Consider the following 21,720-nt stretch of genomic DNA (forward strand, 5'->3'; position numbering starts at 1 on the left):
AATATACATTAGTTTTGAACAAACATGGAAGGGCTCGTAAAGAAATCGAGATCAAGATCATTAATTCTTATTATCGGGATAATTTAGAACACTTGTTCTAGGTTTATAAGATTTCAACACCGTGTTTTTCAACTATAGTTACTCAGCACACTCTTTGCTCTATTATGATTAAACTAGCAAGTCCATGTTCATCAATTCTAAACATGCATACACAATTAGCATCTATTGCTAATCACCAATACATAAAAGAAGGAAATATTAGATACCTTTAGAAATTCTTGGTGTTCAAGTGACGAGCGGAGTTGATGAATTTTGTGTGTAATTTGACAGTGAGTCGATCCGTTAATGTAACAGTTTAAAAATTTATCAATTCAACTCGTTTATTTTCGAGTTATTTTATATGAGTCAATCACTGTCTAACTCATTTTTTTTATGGTCAATTTTGTGATATGGAAGGTGAGAATCTCCCTACCTTTCCACCATCAGAAATTTACAAACGAGGCGTTTGTATTAGATGTATACATATTTTCCTTTTACCTTTTGCTGATCCAAATTGATTCTTCATGTTCCCAGTCAACCCTAGAAATTTCTATGATACGCGTGAATCTCGATAAACATTCTGCAATCATCGCACCTTTTTGATTCATATGGCTGAGGACAAATCTAATACAGAAGTCAAACATCCTCAGGCACCTCCACCGGTGAGCTCCATCACTCTCTTCATATTTTCCGGTTTATACAAGAAGTTGATTGAAAATGATGGTTTGATGATTGATAGTTATTTCAAGATTTTGATTGTTAGTTAATTAAAATAGTATTCTCGCGCTTTTGAAGTCCAATATTTTTTCCCTTTTCATTATGCAGCTTGTTATTTTAATAATTAATTGGAGAGTATGTTTCAAATTTGTAGTTTGTGGAGGTAGAATGCAGGAGTTCAGGCAAGATTCTGCGTTTTTCTTCTGGTACTGAAGCGGGTTTTGCGGTGAATTTGATAAATAAGAGGCTACATAATAAAAATGACAGTGGTGGTATTGAGAATATTACACTTGCTTCACACATCGAGGCAGTGAAAGAAGGGGAAGAAGAGCCAGTTAGCTTTGGCCCCAATTCAGTGCTCGTTAAGTATGGTCCGGATTGGAAGTTGCGGACTGTGGTTCATTCATATGGTGATTCAATGTCATGTGATATTCTATCTTGGTTTTGGTTGGGGATGATCTATAAATTTATCGGAGGCAACTTAGTTTATCTGGGGCAAAGTTGCATTTTTTTAATAAAATTACTGATGAATTTTTGAATTTTTGGGAACATCGCTTATTGTCCCATTTGATCTATCCCTGGTTTTTTATATACGATCCCAAATTGTGATAACCACCAGTAGGCGAGTTGCGGGTCACAAGGTTACTTATATCCTTTTCTTTACTCTGTTTTTTTAATAGGTGATAAAGGGGTACACTTTGAACCAACTCGAGTTCGGAAAGTATCTGCTAAGGTACGAGTTTTGGTGCGAAATCTTTGAATTATGAGTTTTGACTAAATGACATTCATGTAAAACAAGATTAATCTACAGGAGATTGTGAAAGGACAAGCCCGGAGATGGCATGTAGTTCTATGATGTGTGGTTTCCTGTGTCTGATATTTTTTTTGGATGTATTATTGTTGGGATTAGGTTGCTTAGAAATAAGATGTCAGAAAGCTGGTGGCTTTTGATTGGCCCTTGCCAGATAAAAAATCATGAGAAATTGGTTTGAGCAGTATGGTGTGGACTGTTGAATGCGTTTGGATGAAGAAGCTGATTCGGTAAAATCCGGTGGGTTAGGCCTTTGAGTTTAAAATAGTGTTCAATATACTGAAATTAAGAATTTAGAAAATGTGGCTGTTAAAGCCCGTGTTTACCTTCTCAAATAAAAAAAAAGTCTTACTATTATATCTAAACATAAATATGCTTACGCTTATTTCACAAAAAAAAAAAAAGAATAAAAAAGCTAAGCTTTATAAACTTTTATTTTAATTCTTGCTGAATCCAGACTCCATTTTATGTTATATACTCATTTTCTAAAGAAAACCATGAAAAAACTAAATTAAGTGTAAAACAAGCATCGTTAAAAGGAAAGTCTTGATTCTTTTGTTGATTTGGTGACACATCCTGCTCTTTTCACATAAACTTTACTTTTCATACAGTGTACTCATGATATACGTTTAGCTATCCTGTCCAAGATATAGGCACTTACATAACTTCTACTTTTAGACTCACCAAATTCCTTACAAAAACATGTAAGCTAGATCTGTTAGGCAATTGATATTTTTGGTTTTCTCGAGATAAGATCATTTTGGTGGCAGGGAAATCACTGGTGATCTTATGTTACCTCAATAATGCTGCATCAAAAACACTTCTTGATTCTAAAAACAACACTTCTTGATTGCAATTCTTGTACGAGTGGCATTTTGAACGACATTAATGTATGAGGCAAATGGAAGACTGTTATATCCATGATTTCTTGGTTTCTACGGTATTATTGGTAAAATTTACTGAGAGATCATCAATGACAATAATATATTCCCCTACTGTGTTAGTTGCTTAACATTGCAGTTTGCTGTAAATACCTAATTTTTTGTATGCTATACGTTGCATAGTTTTCTTAATAGGAATTGTTGGCTCACGACTATCATTATTTACAAAGGCTATCTGATAATGCATTGTTACCTCAACAGGGTCTTGCTGATTCACATTCTACAAGGTCTGAACCACAATCACCGATCAGTTTGGTGTACGTTGGAAAGATATTACTTACTTTTGTTCTGATGTTCATGTTTGGGGCTGTTATTACGATGTTTCTTGAAAATCTTCCCAGACTCATCTTGTATATCAATTCATCTGTATGATTCATTGATTCTGATGCAGTAAAGCCATAATTCTCTGTATCTTATGTGTTAAGAGTAGCCAGTATAGATGCAAGTTCTTCCTTTGGTGGTCTCGCTCGCTACAAGATGCTAGATAATTTTACCTCGAAAATAGTTGACTTCGTGATTTATTTTTAGAAACATTTAGTTTTGAGAAACATGGTCAAAAGCATGCATAGTTTTGGTCTTTGTCTAAAAAAATTGGTTCATAATCTGGAAATTAGTAGTCAACTGCTTAATTCCTTTCTAAGGGAAGATAAACCAGCGATGCGATCTGACAAAGCTATGTAATGTATGGGGGTGACTTCGTGGATCCTCTCACTCAGTCCAATTATACATGCATGGTCATATATGACCATCGATGAAATTGTTCTGTGGTTAGCTTATTCTGTTGATCTTCAATGGAACCACGGAACCATGGTGGCTTGCATGTTCTGATTATCTTCTTATCTGTTCTATCCATGGCCAAATTCATCATATATCTATTATCTTGAATCCCTGAGGTAACATGTACACTTTGAAATAAGATTATAATTAGTGGAAATAAGTACCAGTTGTTAGATAGCTGGTAGATTCTGACACTTTACAAAAAATAAAACTTCAAAAAAATTTCATGGCATGGCTCGAATCACTCAAACTCATATTCTTGACTACGTTACGGGCAATCATGGATATTAAAAAAAAAATTATGAAGAAATGAGAAGAAACAACATTTAATTATATAATTACATTATATAAGACATATTCCAACTTCTTAAACCTTAAATAATTAATCGGCCAAAATTGTGAAACATTACAGCATTGGCTAAAAACATGAGGAAAGCTAACGTAACAGTAACATTACACACTGAAAAGAGTTGATTCTTCCAGCTCCTTTTTTTTGTTGTATTTCTTCCAAGTGCAGCTTACACAACCAGAAGCACATCACATCCATGACATAAACTAGACCTACTAATATGAACCTACAAAGTACTAGTACCCTAGACAGAGAGATGATAGAGCCATTTTTCTTCAAACGATTATACAAAACTCACAAAATTAAACTGGGATCCGGCCATCGGCTGGAGTGAAACCAAGTGCCTTAGAGAGAACAAATTTAGGTACTGAGTACCGATCGGGTTGTTCTGCTAATCATTGACTTGCAGGTCATGCACTTTCTTATGCAGAATTGATTCCACGGAACGGATTCTTAGAATGGGTGTCAATTTCTTGAACACGAAATAATGTCTTTTTTTGAGAACCTTCTAGGTGTCCATTTTTCCCGCTGTCGGTATTAAATAACGGAGCTCGCTAATGATAGTTCGTGAATCTCACTCAGCATCCACTCCTCCCCTGTTTGACCTCCAAGGACTATAGCTCTTGTCCCTCCAACAATGCATGTACTGTGTCCCCACGCAAATCTTGGAGGCCGCCCAGGTACGTTTAAAATTCTCCAGGTTGGCTTCTCTTCAGTTGGATCAAGCATATAGAGCTGGGATGCAGAGTGCAGACCCGCCACAGAGCCACCAAAGACAAGGATTCTACCACCAGGAAGACTCACAGCCACATGATCAAGTCGAGGAGGAGGAGCTATGCCTCCTGGATTACCGGCACCAGGCATACCACTGCCCGTGACAGATCTCCAGCAGGACTCGTCCTCGCTAAGATCCATGGTGAACACATCACTTGATCGGAACCGTAGAGGACCACTTTTGGCAAGACCTCCAAACATCAAGATTTTCCTACCACCATAAACGGATAACGTATGACCCAAACGTGAAGGTGGAGTCCACGCTGCTGGTATCTCTCGCCACACGGGTTTCTCCATTGAAAGATCGAGCAAGAAAGTGTCACTCAAAAGAACTCCGGAATCAGCACAACCACCAGACACTATCAGCTTTGTCCCATCAAGGGTGCAGGAGCTATGCCATGATCTAGGAAGTGGTGGAGCTATGCCGGAGATTTCACGCCAAGTAGGGTGTTTGGCATCCAAATCCAACAAAAAGACATCATTGAGCAAGCCTTGTCTACCACAGCCCCCAAATAGAACGAGATGAGAACCATTCACACAAGAAAGAGTGTGACCCCATCGCCCAGGCGGTGGAGAACTCACTTTGACGTATTTCCATTCGGGATTGCTGGAGTTCAGATCCAATACAAATGTATCATTCATGGGCTGCATGTTGACACCTTCTCCACCAAAAAGAACAACACGATTCCCAACAGCACATGCACTGAAGTTGCAACGGGAGGGTTCAACGGCACCTCCAACGGTTAGTTTTCTCCATGCTGCTGCTTCCAGAGTGGTAAGCTCCCTTGCCAATCTGCCCCAACCTAATCTTTTAGCGCCAGGCACAGCTTCTAATATTCGAGTTGTTTCACTACCCCATGCATTTTGACAGACCATTCGCCACAGGTCTTCATTCTTTGTTAGTTCATAAAGCCGCCGACAAACCGAGGAGATAGATGCTATATCCCTTGGGCTAAGTCGTGAAAGAATATTCATAGAAAGTACTTCATCGCTCAAGTACGTTATCCCACAAATCCCACGGCTAATATTCCGACTCCCATCTAATACCACTTTGCGAGAAGAAACAACAAACCTTGCAGATGCCCTCACAGATTCCGAGGGTGAAGATCCAGGTAGTGGACCCAAATCAAGGGATGCTTCTGCAAACACCTGTACGCCAATTATATGTGTTATAGTTTCATTATCACCATATATTGGTGTCATGTGCAACCTATTCATCAGAGGGGATCCATCTTTTCTAAAATTCAATAGTTCTCCTTGAAACTCAATCCCTTCCTCAATGCATCTTCTCATGTCAGCAACTACCGAGGAGTTCACTAGAGGATGCCTTCGCTTAGCAAATGGGCCTCTGCATTGCAAGAAGCGGCTACAGAAATTTGAACGAAGTCAAGACATGAGTATCATACATATCAACCAGGACCAAATATCTCTTGGTAGCTTCAACAATCATAGTGTCATACATGATACATGCTGAAGTTAGGAAAACACTTGGCATTCGCATGACGAATAAAAGAGAGATAATGAATTGAACACTGATCTCAACTTCTCGAATTAGCATAAAATTTACTGCACATTACATCCATAATTTTAACATAAAACTCAATCATCTACTCATGAAATTTATAACCGAATCCTTGACCCTGATATTAGGCAAAAGTTGAGTGCAGTGACCCAATTAAACAACAATAAATTACAATCTTGCAATAAATAAAAAATTTACTGAAAGAAAATTCTACATTAGCAATATTTCCCCAACTACTATCTTGTTCTTATCTCAGTAGGTGAACATAAGCTGTATGCAGGGGGAGTGAAATAATCAAAACTTCGTAATTAAGTGATAGCATTTACATAAAATATGCAATAGTCGTTTTCAAAAAAAAAAAAAACAATAGCCAAACACCCGGTGATCAGGAAGCACATTGGATCAGAAAGCATCCAAGGTCTTTATCTTGATGTTTATTGAGGAAACATATATCTCATAACAAAACATTTTAAAGACAACAAAATCTTGATGTAAAGACAGGAACCCGTGGAGAGTTCAAATCCAGCTCAAGATAATAACATCTATCTATTGATAACCACCTCTGGAAGAAAAAGATCAAATCATATTAATCTCAAGATATGACTGGAAAAAAAAGCCGGCTTACCGTTAATGAAAAACTGAATCCTTAGTTTTGGCAATTGAATGGATACATACATATAAGCTTTTCAATGAAAACATGACATCGAGTTTATGATTCAAAGTTGCTAGTCTAAAAAGAGAAAATCAAGTCAAGCCAAATATATGTTCCACAAAAATTCAATCACGTGAAATTACTTCTCATCCAGAAATTATATCAACTAAAGAAAAAATTAGCAAGCATGTTCTCAAGTAGCCAAACTGGAATTTTCTTTTAAAAAAAAGAATGAAATTTTCCCAGTGTACATGAAATCAGCACTAACATATCTTGCCATAAAGCAGCATCAAACAGAGACATTCACTTCAAGATGAATCTCGAAGCAAAATAAAAATCACATCTCCGAAAAGAAAACAGAATTCAAGAAAAAAAATTACCAATTCCGTCCAAGAACTTCCTCAGCCCGATAGCCCGTCACCATCTCGAACACGGAATTGACATAAATAATGGGATTATCCGGCTCCAACACGTCGACAACAACAAAACCGCAAGGCGGCGCAGGCTGCAAAAGAGAGTCCACAGAAAAGGGCGACTGGTCTCCACTACTCTTCCTCAACAAGAACCCTAAGCCAGCTCCAATCTCTCCTCCCCATCACCTTCAGAGCTCAGATCAGACTCCAAATCACTATCCCACTCCATCAAGATGCCGTAACCGAACTGTTTCAACCCATAATCTATATATGATACGAAAAATTTGCGGGTTTTTAAGTTTAGGCAGCGATTAGGGGCAAGTAGTAAATTCGTGTTGGACACGCTAAGCTTGAGGTTAGCCAAAAACAGAGAGATCAAAAGTGGGATTTGCATGTGACAATGTTCCGAGAAAAATAATTCAGTTTGGCGAAGCAAGAAAAATCGGTTGGGAATTGGGGGTGAGGCGTGGATGATGCCATGAAGATAATGAATGCAACAGCAGATATTTTTTTGTCATCTGCTCTCTTCTCTCCGCGGATTAATCATCAATCAGCCTTCTACACGAACAATATAATATTCGATTTCGAGATATATAAAAATTCTAACTCGAGCGGAGTCAATTTCGGCTCATATATATATATATATATATATATATATATATATATATATATATATATATATATATATATTGATTCGAACTTGAGCGCATTCGAGGTTTTATATTATGGTTTGAACTTGAGTTTGATTCGTATTAAAATTATTAAACTCGTGAATAACTCGAGTTTTGTTCATTCATTATATTTAACTAATCTGACTCTAGTTTAGCTCGTTAATCATATCGTTTTCTAGCTCGTTAAATAAACACGTCGAACATTCTTAATAAAAAAAAATTAATTAAAATATTAGAATTGAAAGTGTGATATGGGGTGTTTAATTATGGTTTGATTTGTTTGATTCGAGTTTCGATTTGTTTTGATATGAACGGTAGATTTTAAGATTTAGTTTTTTTTTTAATTAAATGTTTTGATTATTGTCAAATAAAAATTAAATTATATTCCAAATGAAATATTTTATCTTTTAAAAACTCCACAATTATAAGTTATATGTATCATATAAATATTGATAATATAATATAGATGTTCAAATTTAGCCATACATACATGAGGTCCATTAATTTTTTTAAAATCACATATGTGTGTGAATTTTGTTCATCTGAATCATGTAAGGCAGTACCCTCACATGTAGCATCGAACCTACCGGGATGATATTTATTTTAATCCATCTTAAAGCTATGTTTTTAAAAGCAAAAACTTGTGTAAGACGGTCTCACGGGTCGTATTTTGTGAAACAGATATCTTTTTTGGGTCATTCATGAAAAAATATTACTTTTTATGCTAAAAATATTACTTTTTATTGTGAACATCGGTAAGGTTGACTCATCTTACAGATAAAGATTCGTGAGACCGTTTCACAAAAGACCTATTCTTTTGAATAGTCTTTTATGCTAAATATCATATAATATAGCATATTATTATTTAAGAACTGTAAAACACCTTTTATTTGCCATTTTCACGTCTCATTTTATTATTACAACTCAAATTAAATTTATTTTTTAAAATTATTTCATAATGTATTATATCTTTTTAAGATAAAAATGTTTCCGTATTTATTTAATTTTTAATGATAAAATATAAGAATTCACACATCAATTTTTCTTGCTTCACCACTTTTTTTTTTCAAATAAAATATATATTAAATATACTAATGTTTAATAACAAATAATTGTTAAAAAAATAATAATAACCATGAAAAGTGAAAAACAAAAAATATAATCGAGAATTTCATTGATAATAAAAATAATCATGATAATAATAATAAATTAACAACAACAATGGTAATAAATAACATACTATATAAATTCAAATTCAATATCAAATATAATTTTAAAATAGTATGCATTACACGACAGTATTCTCTTCGCCTTGGGATCTCTATTGCCAATCATAGAGCAAGAACATATTAAAATAATAATAATAATAATAAGACCAGGGGTCTGATATGTTATAAATCTTGTAAGAATTTTGGTGAAGACAAAATAAAAAAATATTTGATTTGTAGTTAATTTGTTTTCTTGTATTTTCTATCCCACAAGGCCACAACGATGGTTTTCGTTTTCCCCATTGATGATTTCCAATAGAATTATAATTTCTGAACAACCGTTGGTTTTTTTAGTAGTTCTCTGTGAGACGATCTCACGAATTTTTATATGTGAGACGTGTCAACCCTACCGATATTCAAAATAAAAAATAATATTTTTTCATGGATGATCCAAATATTAGATTCGTCTCAAAAAATACGACATGTGAGACCGTCTCACACAAATTTTTGCTTTTTTTATCAACTAAGAACCAACAACCGTTATTTTTAAGTGTGAACCAAGTAAATCTTTAGACTAACATAATAACTTGCAAATCACGTTAGTCAGATAAATCATACTAAACAAATCCGGTTTAACAAGCTTGCCTAAAAAAATGTTGGTTCAGACGTGCTTTGGAGGCGTGCAAATTGCAATTGCCATTTCGCTATACGAATACAACAATCAAGGTCATTCTCAATGTTTGTTGAATTAACCGAAGAATGCCAAGAACATTGAACTCAACTTTAAAAATATGTTCGGTTGAGGAACTAAAAACAAATTTTTTTAAATATATTTTTTGGTTACAAATATTGTTTTTAGGAAATTTGTTGAGGGACTAAAAACTATTTTTTTTAAAAGTGTTTTTAAAAATATATTGTTTGTTACAAATATTGTTTTTTTTAAAAAAATTTTAGAGCTATATTTCTAGTTTGCTTCTAATTAATCTTTTTAAAAAAACAATTTTCAACATTTATTCAAAAATCAAGACTGTTTTTGTTTTTCTTTTCTTAATTAAAAAAAGTTTAAAAAACTAGACATATTTAGTTGTTTTTTAAGCTACAATTTCTGAATCCAAAATCGTAATAAATCGAAGTATTGGATTAAGGATCAACGAACAAGCCTGAAAAATATCTTGAACTTCACCCATCTAAAAAATGTTCGGTTGCAGTTGTACAAGCAAGAACAACTAGCAACATCCAGCAGGTCCGAGCCGTTGGCGGCAAATCAACGGGGGTTTTAATATTTTCAATCCCAATATTACGCAATGTTAATTTATCGATATATGTGATGTCTATTATTTTTTTACTGAATCTCACTAAATAAATAAATAAAAATAAAAAATCTTTAGATGCAACTCCAAGATATTACCCTAAAAATATGTTTTAAATTTATCGTGCAACGAATTTGTTTGGTACGCAGTTAGAGATTTAAACCGAGTTGATTCGGCTCGATATATAAACGTTTGATGGAGTTTGAATTTTTTCGATCAAGTTAAGATTAAGTTTCAGACACATCCAAACTCATTGCTAGTAAACCGAAGCAAGAATAAAAGATTAATTAACGTTATTTTTTAAAACACGAATTATTTATAATAATAATAACATACTATACACACAGACACACACACACACACACGTGTATATATTCAGAAAATGTTAAGTTAATTTGATTGTGTCTAAACTTAAAAAATAAAATAAAATAAAATTTAAAAAATAAGATCAGTCGAATACAGGCCCCCAGTGGAAGAAATGAATCTTGTGACATATTCTTGCGGCACAAATTGTTAAAAAAACAAAATAAAATGCAGCCGTCCCGCAAGAAGACATGTGGAGCTTAGTGCCTACTTGGTGTCTCTTAACAATGCATCTCATTCAACAAACAGTACTCTCGCTTTGAATTGTTCGATCGATTATATCCATGTCCATTCTTAAATAATAACTGCACACAGGCGAATTGTAATCCATTTTAACAAGGAAAGATTTGACGAACTGTTGTACAATATGCAGAATATGTAAGGTTTTAGTCTACATCTTAATTTGACTGAGGAAACGAAGGTGATTTAAGGAAATATGCATCGTTTAGCACTTGAAGGTATGGACTCCAACCGGGATTTTCTTCATTTAAGGAATCCCTTTTGCGTTTCGAAGTTTTCGATGTTTTTATTGTTGGCATTATGAATGAACAAATGCAGTTAAATCAGAAGAATCTTTATTTGTGGATTTTTTGTAGTAACTAGTTAGATATATGTGTTGATTCGTCCCAATGTTATCTTCTAACTCTACTTCGTGTGAGAAAACTTGAGGTACATAGAATGGTGATTGAGAAAACTATGTAAACTGATCCCTTTCTTGGTTTTCTCGAAAATTTTATCATATGTAAATGAGAAAGCAATGAGATTAAAGACAATCTCTCATGTTGCTCATAAATGATTCATGCATTGCAGCGAAATCGAATTTTTGGTTTGGAAGTTATTAATCATTTGCTGAGGTAAATTTAGTGGTTTAGTGAAATCTCTGTAAAAAGAATGTGATTTGATGGAGATACTTCATGATTTTCATGCAGTGAAGTCTCCACCAGCTTCCCTTGATGTTCAGAGTTCCACCAGCTCCCACCATCCTTCACCAGCGGTATTCTTTTTGCTTGGTGGGATCCTAGTTCTCTTGATTTGTCTCTTCTTCATATTTATCTGCCGGAAATACATCAAACCCGGAAAGCTAAAAGGGATCGTTGCTCATGCCGTTAGGCAACCAGGTTGTGGTTTCGTTAGCGACTCAATCACCAGCCGATCCAAGATTATAGGGTGTTCAGTAGTTGCCTTTTGGTTCTGTCCTTTAACGAGTTTTTATGTGTTGCAGTGGCAAAAGATGCCTTGAGCGGAAACCTACGCATGATATGCTATTTCAAGTATCAGACACTGAAGAAGGCAACCGAGAATTTTCACCAGAATAATCTTCTTGGAAGAGGTGGATTTGGGCCAGTCTACTTGGTAAACATATATGCATTATCTAAAAATAAGTGTTTTATCACATGGTTTTCCTCTGAGTATTTGCAAGATTAGTTAGATTTCATAGCCTTTTATATGCTTTTGATCTGTCGATCAAAGATAATTGAGATTATATTCTGTCGGGATCACATATTTGCTCTACAAGCACTTAAGAAATGGTTAGTAAGCTTCGGACATAATTCTCCTACCTATCCAGAAGACTAACCTTTCAGGCCAGGGCTTCCCTCTTAAACTTATGGCTTAACATCGACGATCTTGTTTAAAATCGGTAAAGCAGGTCACCTGGAAACGTAGAGCTGCTATCGGGTCGTCGTTGATAATGTAGCCCATGTTTACAATAAGGAGCGTGTACCAAACACTGATAGATTACTGAAAAGTGTTGAGCATGCATCGGCTTCTCAAGAAGTAGATACTGTTTTCATACAAAATCAGCTCTGGAAATTATCACCCTTTTACCTAAAATACTAACTAGTCTTCGAGCAATCCATGCACCTATACATGTGGTCTAAATCTTTCCGTGCCACAACGTATACTAGCTAGAGGTGTTGAAGTTCTAAAAACGCACTTGACACGGCTGTTTTTCTCCATTTCTTATTAAGGTTCGTGGCAGAGTTTTTGAGATGTTTGTATTCAGTATAAGTAAAGTTTTAGCTGGCCTTCACATAATTAACAGGGGAAACTAGAAGATGGAAGATTGATTGCTGTAAAGAAGCTGTCGGCAGACAAATCACAACAAGGGGAATCCGAATTCCTCGCGGAAGTGAAGATGATCACGAGCATACAGCACAAGAATCTGGTTCGCCTTCTCGGCTGTTGCTCGGATGGAGACCAACGGCTACTTGTGTATGAATACATGAAGAATGGGAGTCTAGACAACATCATTTATGGTAAATGTCCCATCATTTCTCTACACATTTCACTTCACCTGGATACCGACAGACATGGGCTTTTATTCCATACATGTTTAGTACATTTCCAAGAAACCAAGAAAATGCGCAAAATTTCACCAAAGTTGTGTGTGATGGACGCAGGGAAGAATGAGTTTTTCTTAAGCTGGAATATTCGGTTCCAGATAATTCTCGGAATTGCTCGAGGATTGCAGTATCTACACGAAGACGCGCATGTCAGAATCGTCCACAGGGATATTAAAGCCAGCAACATTCTCCTGGATGAAAAGTTCCAGCCCAGGATTGGAGACTTCGGACTGGCCAGGTTTTTCCCCGAAGATCAGGCTTATCTCAGCACCAAGTTCGCCGGAACCTTGTGAGATTTACACCAATATAACAAAGAAAACGTGAGATTCTTAATAAACTACATAATTAACATGGTACACTTTTCGCAGAGGTTATACAGCTCCGGAATATGCTATTAGAGGAGAACTGTCTGAAAAGGTCGATATCTACAGCTTTGGGGTTCTTGTACTAGAAATCATAAACTGCAGGAAGAACACTGACCTCAGTTTGCAGTCAGAAATGCAATATCTGCCCGAATATGTAAGTGTTTTTTTCTTCCTAAGCAAATGTTGATTGATTCTATTGTGGAACCTGGCCAGATCTAACGACCCCAATGCATTTGGAGCCGTTGGCTTGTTTATGCTCTGATTATCCAGGCAAGGCCATTACCCTCGAGATAATGGCCCTTCCGTAGGACTAGTTCTCGCCTTCTAGGTAACTCGGTCATCTTGGTCTCAGGCCCTCTACCCACATACTTGTCAGCTCTCTGTCCTCGGGCATTCCTACCTGGCCTGCGTTATACTGGCCAAACCCACCTCGGCCAGTAATAATGCTCAAGTCTAGGTCCTGGTGGGTCCCTTTAAATACCCAGGGCGTCAGAGATTTTGTCTCTGGTCCATGATAGACTTGCACGATCTTCCATCAGACTTTTCTAGTTCTATATAAATGTTTAAAGAAGCACCATTCAGAAATCAGAAGCTTTCTGTTTAACTGTTTCGTTTAAAAATAAAAGGAAAATTAATTGTCACGAGTTAGTATTTCCCACACACAAAAACAAACCGACTCTTCAATCTTCATCTACTAATGGGTCAGGGATTAACTGCGATTTGATCATGTATGTTTGACACTTTATGATTTTTGTCATCCTTGTTGTCAAATTTCAATTATAATTCTGCATATTTCGATTTTTTTTCAGTTTTGATTTTTTGTTAGGGAGGGGAAAATGGATAAAATTCCAAAAAAAAAAAAAGAGTTGCGCAATTAATTGAAATGTTAATCAAAATCGCGAGCATAAATATGTATGACCAAAACTGCAATAATTCTTGTGTCCACTTGCGAGCACAATCTCAATGAGGTGAATTAATGAGTGATTAAATGAGCTCTGAATCAGGCTTGGAAGCTGTACGAGAGGTGTATGATGCATGATCTCATAGATTCCAGGCTAAGAAACGATGACCTCGTGGAAAAGGACGTTTTACAAGTAATTCAAGTAGCATTCTTATGCCTTCAGCCTGAAGCCGATTCCAGGCCACCAATGTCTGAGATCGTAGCCATGCTAACTTGCAAGGTTGAGTTAGGTGCAACTGTCCCGACCCGACCCACATTCTTGAGTCGAAAGCCGAGAACTGATGACAAAATTTCATGGGATTCTATATCCGAGCCTTGTCCATCTCCTCTGAAGAGTGATTCCCTTTCGTTCCCCCGGCATGCAAAGTAAACCGGGAACGAATTTAGCAGCTGGTTCGGAGGGAATTTTTTTTTTTCTTTTCTAAGAAAAATACTAATAAATATTTGATTTTTTTTTAAAAAAAATTCCCCTGCCAGTCTGGCTTCGTTAAAATATAAACCATGTTTTTCAAAAAATAAAACTTTACTTATAATTAAAATCAATCTTGCAAGCTATATATATGGTTTATAGAAACTGGTAAAGATATGCAGAAACCATTCTTTAAATTCATGTCTTTTTTTTCAAAATTAATTGATAAATGGAGAGTTTTCGTGAAATCGAAAATTGCTACTTATATGATGTCACGTCAATGATTAGACCAAAACAACAAAATTTAAAAGTTAATATACAAAAACAAACTCTAAAAACGTCTTAATAGATCAACCTAAATTAGACACGTTGAAGTTATTTTCTAATTTGTAGCTATTTTCCTTTTTTTATTAATGTTATTTAAATTCGAGTTTAAAATGAATTCATTTCTCGGATCATGTTATGAGATATAACCTAGTTAAATAAACATAAAAATTAATCAAATTATTACTATTTTATTTTATAAAAAAAGAAGAAAAAAGTGTTGATCATGTTTTTTTTGGAATATTTTTTGTTGAGTGCGATAATTGTTTTTGATAAATAGATTGATCAAGCCATAATATTTTAACTATCATATAATTTAAAAAATTTGAATTATATCGTTATTATCAACTATAATTTTTAATAAAACGTTTAACGTATTTAGTTCGGATTGTCATTAACGAGGGTGTTGATGGGACAATTTGACCTAACTTGGCTTTGAATTTTGCCCATTCGCCATAGAGACAAATATCCGAGAATGAAAAGGCAATATGTATTATGGCAATATCTCTCTTTCCAAAAGTCATTTGCAACCCCTCTCTACTAAAAAGCATTTTCAATAAAATTTGGATTTAAAATGTAAATAATTATATATTATAAACTGCCAAATAATATTAAACCCGATTTATTTAAGCTTTAATACATATGACACGATGTGAAAATTTAGGAGTACTAGGAAGAAGCATTTGTGTCCGTTCAATATTATATAAATTATAAAAATTACTCCTAATAATATACGATGATGTTTAGCTTATATTAGTTTAAAGTTTAAATACGTTTTTTATTGGAATGTAAACATAGATAAAAATTTTGAAGTCGTTAGGTCAATTTTAGAATAAGAAAAAATGATGTATACTTGTTACAATTAATTAAAAGCTAAGAATATAAACATAGTTTTTGCGAGACAGATATCTTATTTGGGTCATCTTGAAAAAATATTAATTTTTAATGCTAAAAATATTACCTTTTATTTATGAGTGATTCGCAATAAAAAAAAAGTAATTTGAAAATAATAAAAAACTATCATGTTTAGATAAGAGTAGGTCTCTTGTGAGACGGTCTCACGAATCTTTATCTGTGAGACGTGTCAACTCTACCGATATTCACAATAAAAAGTAATACTCTTAGCATAAAAAAAAATACTTTTCCATAGATGACCCAAATAAGACATCTGTCTCACAAAATACGACTCGTGAGACCGTCTCACACAAGTTTTTACTTTTAGGATAATTATTCTGGCTGTATAAGCATACAAGGCGTGTAAATTGATACTAGAGGTTCATGACAATTTCTCTATGAAATTATGATGATCATTATTTTGTGGTCTTACCGTTACAAATCTAAAAATCGCCTAACCGCAAATTATTTAGAGCTCTTTTCGACCTATTCAACATTATAATTCTCATGATTTTTTTCGTTCTCTTATTTAATCATCAAATATTACATGATATTAATTAGGCGTGATAGAATTAAGCGAATAGAACACCAAAAATCAATTTTTTTAATAGGGGATATAATTATTATTTTTTACGTACGGATGTATAATAAAATTAAAAAAATATATGAATTAATCATATTCGAAAGTACAATTAATTTTTTTAATGTAGTCATACGATGCAGCTTCCACATGCATGAAATGTTTAAATTAATATCAGCTCACCGATGAGTAATCTTGTGTCAGATTAATAAATGTCCCATTGCTGGTGATATTAAAAGCAAAGTCATGATATATAAATAAATGGAATTAAATAATTTGAAATCAAAATTCAACTCACCTCCCTTTGTTTGACTTTACAAGATCTTGCCACCATTATTTTTAAAATTCAATAATTATGAGAAAATTCAACGGGTATCTTTCATTTGCATCTTGTCGGAATTTAGATTTTTTGTCTACACAAAGTAATTATTTTATGGTAAAAGAAAAAAAACAGAAATCCGATATTTTCGCTTTATGTTATTTATTTTTTAAAAGAAAAAAGTCCGTTTGATCGCATATCCATTGACAGGGGATCAAAAATCTGATATCTAAATATCTTATGGTGCTAGAATGTTGATTAATACTAAGGGAGGATTGTGGAATTGGTCTTTTAATGAGTTGAGCTCATTATGATTTTGGTAATTTAGATCATTACATTTCAACTTTAGCTCGTTATTTAATCTTGTTTTACAATTTTAGTATTTTTTTTATTGGGAGTACTGGTGCAGTGTTTGATACTCAAGTAATATCTAACATCAAATCTTCAATAGTTGATGTCCTGCTAACACGACATTAACATTCCCGTACATGAAAAGTGACTAAAATATTGAATAAGTTAAGATAACAAATGAATATTGAAATTTGGCTACTTAAAATATCATAATCACAATGATGCTAAACCGGAACACAGATATAATTTTTCCTACTACTATACTGATACTAAAAGTTGGATGACTTTTATTTATATATATACTGATCATAGTCATGATGATGCAAGATTCATACGTAAAATACATACAACTTCTCTGTTATCACAAAAACTTATATAAGATCGTTTCACGTGTCAATTTTGTTAGACGATTTTTCGATATGACCTAGCCCATAAAATATATTAATTATTACGTCCAAATTTTCATTGCAAAAGTATAATTTTTTGTTAATAATGTTATGAATAAACATTTTGTAATATATGCATATTAGATCGTAAAAAAATAATTTTTATTTCAAAAATATATTGTGTAATATATACTGATTATTTTTATGTGAAAAAAATTATTTTCGACTGCAGGATCTGGATCAAGTCGACACATCTACCTCACTTATATAAATAAATGAAACTATTATACAAGATATTTACTCCTCTAGTTATTATGCGATCATTTCAAATAAAGAGTTTTTTGTTTTTTTAAATAGAGATACTTGTGAAAATCCAAATGAAGGATGCTCAAATTTTCAACTAATTAATCAATTAATTATACCCTAATCTACAATATATGAACAAATTAAGAAGGTAATTGATAAACAAATTTCGACTAATAATCATCAATTAATTATTAAAATAATATACCATATATCAATCTTTGGTAACATGCATTAAAGTACTACTCTATTTCACCATCTCATTAAAATATATCTATCTGAATCTATAATTCTTTAATTTCCTGCAAAATCATATAAAATTAAATGAAGAACTAAAAAAAACAATTAATTAAAAAGCATTTGAATATGAAGATGAAGAAGAGCACATGCAAATGATTTCCTAGCAATATCGCACTGATTCCAATTCAAACAATAAATTAGTCCATCCATCTTGAATCTTGGCATGCATCCTCCTTTAATTTCCCTCGGATTACACCCCCAGAAGTACATAATATAAAATCGTAATTGGCAATGCAATTAACATTCCAAATATCACCCTGTCAAATACCATTAAACACTGTAAGAAATCATTCAAATTAAATAATAAATAAATATATATATATAACACTTACGCAGTGCTTAGTATGTCGGGATGGACGTTGTATTCCTTTGCAAACACAAATGGAACGATTCCTTGAGGAAGGGCAGCCTGTTATAATAATATCCAGAAGAAAAAACTGAATATAATTAGTTATAATTTTTAGTTAGACGATCCCCTGAAAGTTCATTTCATAGTTCTGAATTATATTAATTCGAACACCTAAAACAGCTAACATCGGATTCAGTTATACCTGAACAATTGCGACATGCAGGAGAACTCCTCTAAGACCAATGACAATCGAAGTGGCAGCAATGACTGCTGGACCTGTCAAGAATCTCACGGCCATTGAGAATGTGGCCACTGATCTCCCACAAGCTATCACCTTTGGTTGCAAAGCCATGAATAAACCTGCCATAGCAAAATTACTTCTTTTATGCTAAAAAAAATTATTTTTTATTATGACAATAATAATATAAGGTAATTACCTAGGCTGAACATGGCCATGCCAAGACCTGCATCGGATAAAATCGATATCGATCCTTTAACAATCGACGGCATTTCAATGTTCCACCTGTGTCATTCAATGGAAACTAAACTAGTTAATTTCTGTGTTATAGGAAGGGTTTTTAACGGGATCGGAGTAGGGATACACACGAGCCAAGATGAGCAAGAGTATAGCGTTTTCGATGTAACAAAATGTTTTTCTAGTCGAAACTTCGAGGATTGAGTTTGAGCTCGAGTCGAACTTTCATAATTTCACATTGAAGAAAATGTTCAGGCTGGCTATACCTAAATGAAACAAGGGACCATATAAGGCCTATAAGGCTTGAATAAGTGTTGGGGTTCCTTATAAGTTTCCTCCAAACCATGATAAGTATGAGCCTAGTCATGACACTTGCAGGAGGCATTTGTGTTTTCTTCTCTAATATTCCTTCATCAACTTTCTTATGGCATGAATATGGAGAAATGCTGCTCGGAAACTTAGTGACGTCCTCGATCTTGATCTCTTTGTGATCATCTGCACTGCTCATCTTCCCTGCAGGGCTTCCATTTTCTATCAGAAACAATGATTAATCATGCACACAATAGAATAATAAAATGTACAGAAAAAGGGGCTCCTACGATTTCAAAAACTTAACAAAAAGATTTTGCCACCCTAACCTCCAAATCCTGGTTCTACCAGTGATGTAACATGATCAATGGTTGAAAGTTCATTTGAAGCAGCTTTGTTAACAGCGTTCTTCATATTCTCCTCAGACACAGGAGAAGCACTTGAGCTCCAAACAAACATATGAAGCTCCTTGCTTTGATTGGTACTACTACTGTTAGTGTTCTCACTTTCCTTCTTCCTTGGACCAGAAAACATAGGATTCGGAGGTGGATAAGAACACTGCAAACCTCCATCATTTAAAAGATCAGAGTTCGGACCCGATCTCCTCCTCCCAAGCTTCGTCATCTCCTCTTCTAAGTTCGAAGTCCTTGGTGTTGGCCCTTTCGATGACTGCCTAGAGAAAACATCGCCTACATGCCTAGGACTCGCGGTTTTATTCGAAAACATGGCGTAGAAATCCGATTGATTGAAGCTTGAAGCACGGGGAGTCGGCTGCCGGGACGATTGGACCGAGTAAATCTCCACACCGGTCAAGTTTGATGCTCTAGGTGTGATGGTTGTAGAATGCATTCCTTTGTTATAAGATGAGATCATCGATGCGGAAGCCGACCTCCGAACCACCACGTGTAACTTTCCATCATCCCCTATCTCTGCATCTGCCTGCAACGGCTCGAGCCCGTTAAGCGAAATCACATCGGATTCAACTCTAAATGAAGTTATGGAGGCAGCAGTCTCAGGGAACTGATCGGTTATCAAAAGCTTTGCTCCTCTGTACTCAAACATGAAGAGCATTAATGTGTACCAAATCACGCTTTGCATGACCACAATTTGTACCATTAAATTGCCTGAGAAATCTCCATACATTGCCCTGAGCAAAGGGATTCCCATAACGAGTGTGTTGGGGAGAGTGGAGAGCGAAAAAAGCGTGATCATCCATTCTAAGCTGCCATTTTTGCTGAAAGCATGCCAGAGAAAAAGGGCCCCAAGAATGACCACTTTCTGCAGTGAATCCGCGGCGATGAAGCGGAAATTCATGGCGTAGATATTGTTGGTGGAGATGAAGTGGAAACTGAGTAACGGGACAGCGAATACAGCGACGAAACGATTGATTCCGGAGCATTGATCCGGGGTGAAGATCTTCCACCACTTAACTGAACCGTAGGCAAGCATCATGGCTGCATATAATGGGATGATTGCGGCAAGAACATCGTAGATATCTCTTCCGGTGATCATGGTTGCGTTCAACAAGTTTTTGGCAGAAATTTTGAGTGCAGAGAATCTCTTGGATATGAGAGGGAAGATCAGTAAAATACAGTAGAGAAGAACAAGGATAAACAAATGTAGAGTGAAAGGCAGGCACAGATCCTAATCACATGCAAGTGAGGCAGCAAAAAAAGGTTTAAAATATATGTTTGAGGAGGTACTGTTATGCTTGATTTTATTTTTAATTTGAGCTCATTAATTTTTTACAATAAAGTACTAGTTAATGTTTTTTATAAAAAAAATTAATGAAAATTGGATCATTAATTTATTTGCAGCTTATTTTTACAAACTTTTAAACAATACAACTGATGTTAGTTTGTCCAGCTTAACTGATACACACTGTAAACAAATTAAGCACTATTGACTGAAGTATTGTGCTCTCTAAAATGCAGTATTTGACTACGAATATCCATCAGAAAACAATAATAATTTGACTAAATGATCGCGATAATCCAGCTTTGTAACTCCATCATTAAAATTTAACTCCATCGTACGGCTGAATTTTCAATCCTCATTCCTTACAAAGCCAAATGGCAAAAAGAATTTCATACGTTTTGTATCCATGATACAAGATTGACAAGAGCTAGTCACGATTTAGTGAGTCGTCGAGCCAAATTAAACATCAATCGTCGATAATTAAAGAGTTTAATTAATTGTTCCAACTATTCCCATATTTTTTTCATATCATTCTCTATGTTAATAAGCGGTGGACCAGGAATATAGTTCTACCCGTACTTACTATAATTTTCAACTCTAAAACTTTTAATATTTTAAATTAATCTATTCGAATTAATATCATACTAATCCAAAATTATACAAAATTACATACTAATTTTTTTAAAAAATTGGGTCACCCGAGCTTTTAGCCCGGGTGTGTATCATGTGTCCACGCCACTGACGTTGATTGTTTATTTATTGTTTTTTTATTTGGTAAAATCTAGACTTATTTTCAATTATTATT

The 21,720-nt window shown here is 34.6% G+C and overlaps 4 protein-coding genes across 8 annotated transcripts; 2 read left to right on the forward strand and 2 right to left on the reverse strand.

Moving 5' to 3' along the window:
• The first annotated feature begins 538 nt into the window (after nt 1-538).
• On the forward strand, nt 539-2,919 carry LOC140826025 (uncharacterized). 4 transcript variants are annotated; one of them, XM_073188108.1, is made up of 4 exons: nt 539-701; nt 911-1,181; nt 1,437-1,489; nt 2,710-2,919. In XM_073188108.1, exons 1-4 carry the CDS (start codon nt 648-650, stop codon nt 2,878-2,880), a joined length of 549 nt encoding a protein of 182 aa, XP_073044209.1. In that variant the 5' UTR covers nt 539-647; the 3' UTR covers nt 2,881-2,919. The 4 variants fall into 4 exon arrangements, with proteins under 4 accessions (XP_073044209.1, XP_073044210.1, XP_073044211.1 ...); XM_073188109.1 differs by having other exon boundaries at nt 911-1,166; XM_073188110.1 differs by lacking the exon at nt 2,710-2,919 and adding an exon at nt 1,568-2,152.
• A 785-nt stretch (nt 2,920-3,704) lies between these two features.
• On the reverse strand, nt 3,705-7,544 carry LOC140826026 (adagio protein 1-like). The gene is given in 3 exon segments (XM_073188112.1): nt 3,705-5,774; nt 6,963-7,158; nt 7,161-7,544. Coding segments are annotated over 3 exon segments (2,028 nt in total). The 5' UTR covers nt 7,390-7,544; the 3' UTR covers nt 3,705-4,171.
• A 3,904-nt stretch (nt 7,545-11,448) lies between these two features.
• Nucleotides 11,449-14,588, forward strand: LOC140826703 (cold-responsive protein kinase 1-like). Its single transcript, XM_073189207.1, has 6 exons — nt 11,449-11,665; nt 11,770-11,900; nt 12,592-12,805; nt 12,950-13,181; nt 13,261-13,411; nt 14,262-14,588. The coding sequence occupies exons 1-6, from the start codon at nt 11,449-11,451 to the stop codon at nt 14,586-14,588; spliced, it is 1,272 nt and encodes a 423-aa protein (XP_073045308.1).
• Nucleotides 14,589-18,055: 3,467 nt separating this feature from the next.
• LOC140828164 (auxin efflux carrier component 2) lies at nt 18,056-20,847 on the reverse strand. 2 transcript variants are annotated; one of them, XM_073191148.1, is made up of 6 exons: nt 19,547-20,847; nt 19,175-19,421; nt 18,871-18,956; nt 18,636-18,793; nt 18,417-18,493; nt 18,056-18,341 (listed from the first exon to the last, which is right to left on the reverse strand). In XM_073191148.1, the coding sequence occupies exons 1-6, from the start codon at nt 20,727-20,729 to the stop codon at nt 18,275-18,277; spliced, it is 1,818 nt and encodes a 605-aa protein (XP_073047249.1). In that variant the 5' UTR covers nt 20,730-20,847; the 3' UTR covers nt 18,056-18,274. The 2 variants fall into 2 exon arrangements, with proteins under 2 accessions (XP_073047249.1, XP_073047248.1); XM_073191147.1 differs by having other exon boundaries at nt 19,175-19,439.
• Between the last annotated feature and the right edge of the window lie 873 nt (nt 20,848-21,720).

This window comes from Primulina eburnea, chromosome 3 (assembly GCF_022965805.1).
Source record: "Primulina eburnea isolate SZY01 chromosome 3, ASM2296580v1, whole genome shotgun sequence".
Classification (NCBI taxonomy): domain Eukaryota; kingdom Viridiplantae; phylum Streptophyta; class Magnoliopsida; order Lamiales; family Gesneriaceae; genus Primulina; species Primulina eburnea.